General features: G+C 30.8%; 1 protein-coding gene across 3 annotated transcripts; it reads right to left on the bottom strand.

The window, feature by feature from the left end:
* Window positions 1–235: 235 nt before the first annotated feature.
* Window positions 236–3498, bottom strand: LOC107012990 (probable 2-oxoglutarate-dependent dioxygenase At5g05600). Of its 3 annotated transcripts, none has more exons than XM_015212971.2 (3): window positions 2644–3498; window positions 2240–2570; window positions 236–616 (listed from the first exon to the last, which is right to left on the bottom strand). In XM_015212971.2, the coding sequence occupies exons 1-3, from the start codon at window positions 3111–3113 to the stop codon at window positions 344–346; spliced, it is 1074 nt and encodes a 357-aa protein (XP_015068457.1). In that variant the 5' UTR covers window positions 3114–3498; the 3' UTR covers window positions 236–343. The 3 variants fall into 3 exon arrangements, with proteins under 3 accessions (XP_015068457.1, XP_027771110.1, XP_027771111.1); XM_027915309.1 differs by having other exon boundaries at window positions 573–706; window positions 2644–3497; XM_027915310.1 differs by lacking the exon at window positions 236–616 and adding an exon at window positions 1107–1331 and having other exon boundaries at window positions 2644–3497.
* Window positions 3499–3710: the final 212 nt, after the last annotated feature.

The following is a 3710-nucleotide window of genomic DNA, read 5'->3' as shown; positions in this document are numbered from 1 at the left end:
AAAAAAATTCACAAGTCAAAAAGAGAGACCTGCCTATATTTGCCCTCTTTCTTAGTTTCCAAAAAATGATTTGTGAAACTTCTTTAAAAATTATATTTATAATTATATGCACTAAACTCCATATATAGTTATAATATTTAAAGTAAGCAATTCACATTTTTCGTATCATCACTTGCAAAACTAAATATATAGTGAAACTATGATTTAAAAGCTATAATTAAACTAATAAAAAATGTTAGGAAATTTATTTTCATCTCCGTAGTTAAACTTTAGTGGACAATATAATCGAAATTCATACAAGCCAGTATGATGCTATTATTATTATTATAACCAAAAAAAGGCATCAATTACATTTGTCATGTTGGGGATTTGATTTATTTGATTCCCCTAACTGTGATTTTCCCTGAGGCCCTTTAGTCCTTATGTAGAGTCTATACTGATCAAAGGTTCTTGGTGGATACAATGGAGAAATATTGTGTGTGGTGAGCAGCTCCTTTACTGGTTCTATCATCAAATCACTTTTTGGATTGTAGAAAAACGCCAGGGAGATGCGTTCTTCTGTCGAATTGACCATCACTCGATGCTCAACACTCTTATATATTGCATTGCTTAATATCTACGTGTTTAAGTACACAAACACACAAATTAAATGTTGACCAAATAATATCTCAATCACATGAAATATTCAATAGCTGAGATGTATACTCTACAATCAGAAAAAAAAAAGAATGAAAATCAAGAAGAATATTCATGTACAATTTTTCTAGCTAGCTAGGGTGGTCCAACATTTTATATATGTTGTAATTTATCTTCAGATGTGAAGTCCATATATTCAATAAGATAAGGTTGTATGACTGTATGCCAAATATTGGCTTTTGCGAAATAAATTACCATTATTTTATCATTAAATGGACAAATAATGTTTATCTCTCTTCAATAAATAAACTCTACTTAATCTTTCTTCAATAAAAAAAAAATTAACTATAATCAATCACTCTCTCTATATATATATATATAACGTGTGTGTCTTCACTTAAATTTTTTATACTAATAATCAATGTTTACTACTTCCAAAAATAATTACAAATTTGGAAGAATATAACAAGTCAAAGTTAATTGTTTTTTAAATATTATCCAAAAAATGAGTGAATCAACAATCTTTACAAGTGTAAGATTTACGTATTAAAGTTGCAATATTTCTCCAAAAAAAAGTTACTTAATATTACAATAAGATCATTATAAAGGAATGTTTATAGATTTCACGACAATTTGGTCTCGTGTAGCATGTGCTAAAGCCCTTTTCTTCGGAATATGGATGGTTACTTGCTAATCTGTTCATCAATCAATCAAATTAATGTAACCGTTTTTTTAAGTTGGTCGAAAAATTTTTAAAAAATGTTTGATAATAATTTGGCTTTAAATTTTCTGTTTTGCTCAAAAATAAAATGAATTATATCACATAAATATTACTCCTAATAATTTCTTTTAAATTGAAGTCAAATGTTCTTGCATAAATTGAGACAGAGAGGATGCTTTATAGTTTATATATAAGGGAAGTTATATAATTATCCTAACACAATTTGATATGCAGGAAATATGCATGTGGAAGCAATTTGATAGTCGATATATAATGATCAAATTAAATGAATCTGGTTAGATGTCATATACCAAAATATTAACAAAGATGTGACATGACAGTGTTTAATGTTGAATGTTCTATGGATGTTTTTTTTATTACTTTATACTTGCGTGGTCTTTGAAAAAAAAATGTGAAAAACAATTTAGAATTATTAAGACTTATCTTTAATAAGTATAATTTTGCGAACAACTTGTCCATGACGTATAATATTTTTCAGAAATTTGGCTTCTTAAATTTTCGTTTATGAGGACGTGGGGGGGCTGTTTTCACTCGTTCCCATGTGACTATTTTTGGTCAATTTCCTTTCTTTAAAGATAATTATTGCAAATAAAAAACTATTACTACTATTGAAATAAAACAAAAAATAAACATCAAGTTGTGTTTTGTACATGAAGTTATTTGTTGATGTTTTCCATTAAAAGGAGAAAAGTGCTCATCTAAATATTACTTATAGAAGGAACTAGGAAGTTATTTAACTTGTGATATACGTAAGTTTTACTAATTTTTAATTTCACACCATTTAACATAATTAAGAGTGAGACGTGTATTATATTAATCCAAAAAAAGAGAAATATTTATGTTAAAAGTAAGATATTGCACCTGAATTTGATCGCCTATATTGACTATGAAAGCATGTGAAGCTGGCTTTACAGTGATCCAATTAGCGTTGCGTCGGACCTGAAGGCCGGCAACATGCTGGTCAGGGAGGAGAATGGTCATGCCACCAGGATCCGAATGTGGAGAAAGGCCTAAGGTCAAGTCTGGTTGTGGACATTTTGGATAAAAGTTTACCCTTAGACATGCTCCTATATCTTCACCACCAAATGCATTTTGTAAAACATCTTCTTTTAATCCAAGATTTTCTGATAATATCTTCATTAAACGTCCACCAAAATTCACCACTTGTTTTGAATATTCTTCCATCACTTCCCTGCATTCAGCTTAAACATTGAAATGACAAGTTTCACGTGTGTTTGATCCATGAAAAAGAAAAGTTAACGTACCTTAGGGAAGAAGGGAGGGCAGGCCATTTGTTATAGTCCTTCAAATATCCAGGAAGATAATGAAGAAAATAATAATCACTCCAATCAAGAATAGCATCTTTCTCCACTCCAAGTCTGCTTCCATATCCTTCATAAGTTTTCGGCGTATTTCCATAACTTTGCTTAACATCCATCGGTTGATGGAAAAACTCTCTCCAAACTTGTCGTGCTTCATCCATCAGCTCTGGGGGAACGCCATGATTAACAACCTGAAAAAACCCCCAATCTCGACACGCTTCTGATATTTCTTTAAAATTATTGATTCCTTCAAGATCAATGGTTGGAATATTAACATCACTAAAATGACTCAAACATGGCCTATCATTGAGTGGCTTCACATATTTTGTTGGAATTGTACAAATCCCACTATCAGATAAAGATTGCACACGAACTATTGGTTCAGGCCAATGATAATCTTGTGTGGATTTCATAAGTTGCTAACTTTACTCTTTATTTCAACAATGACAAAAATATATCATTACCTTGTAATATGCAACGAATTAAAACAGTCCTTCTCTACCCCCACAACATCTAAACAAATCTCTCTGTATATATACACAGAAATTTAAAGAGGATACGAAGGGGCAACTTGCCGCTGAATGTTTTGCAAATAATAATTTATATCTACACAACAACTGGAGAAAATAGTAATGGGGCAACAATTATATAGTGGCCAAGAAGAGGCCTCCTACCACTGAATTATTATACTTTTCCTTAGGAGATGGTTTATCCTATGGTGATTCGATATAATAATTATTATTTTATTTTTTTATTGAAACAAAAATTGAAGAAGCATGACGTAATTTTCAATGAATTGATTGAAGCCCACGTTTATTAATCAATAGATATTACTGGTGAAAGATGATAGATATATTGTTAAATTAATCGAGTATGTAAAAGTAGGTCCCGTAGTAACAAAAGTGGACGGTTGGGTTTTGTGTTTTGTAGTGAAAAGAGTAATGGACGTAAGGAGAACGTGACAAATATGATGAGGCATAATTAACACGCTATTGTTATAACGTGGGGTG

Source organism: Solanum pennellii, chromosome 3, assembly GCF_001406875.1.
Source record: "Solanum pennellii chromosome 3, SPENNV200".
Taxonomy (NCBI): Eukaryota; Viridiplantae; Streptophyta; class Magnoliopsida; order Solanales; family Solanaceae; genus Solanum; species Solanum pennellii.
Note: the sequence above shows the minus strand (reverse complement) of the source record. Positions and strands in the feature narration are given on the sequence as shown.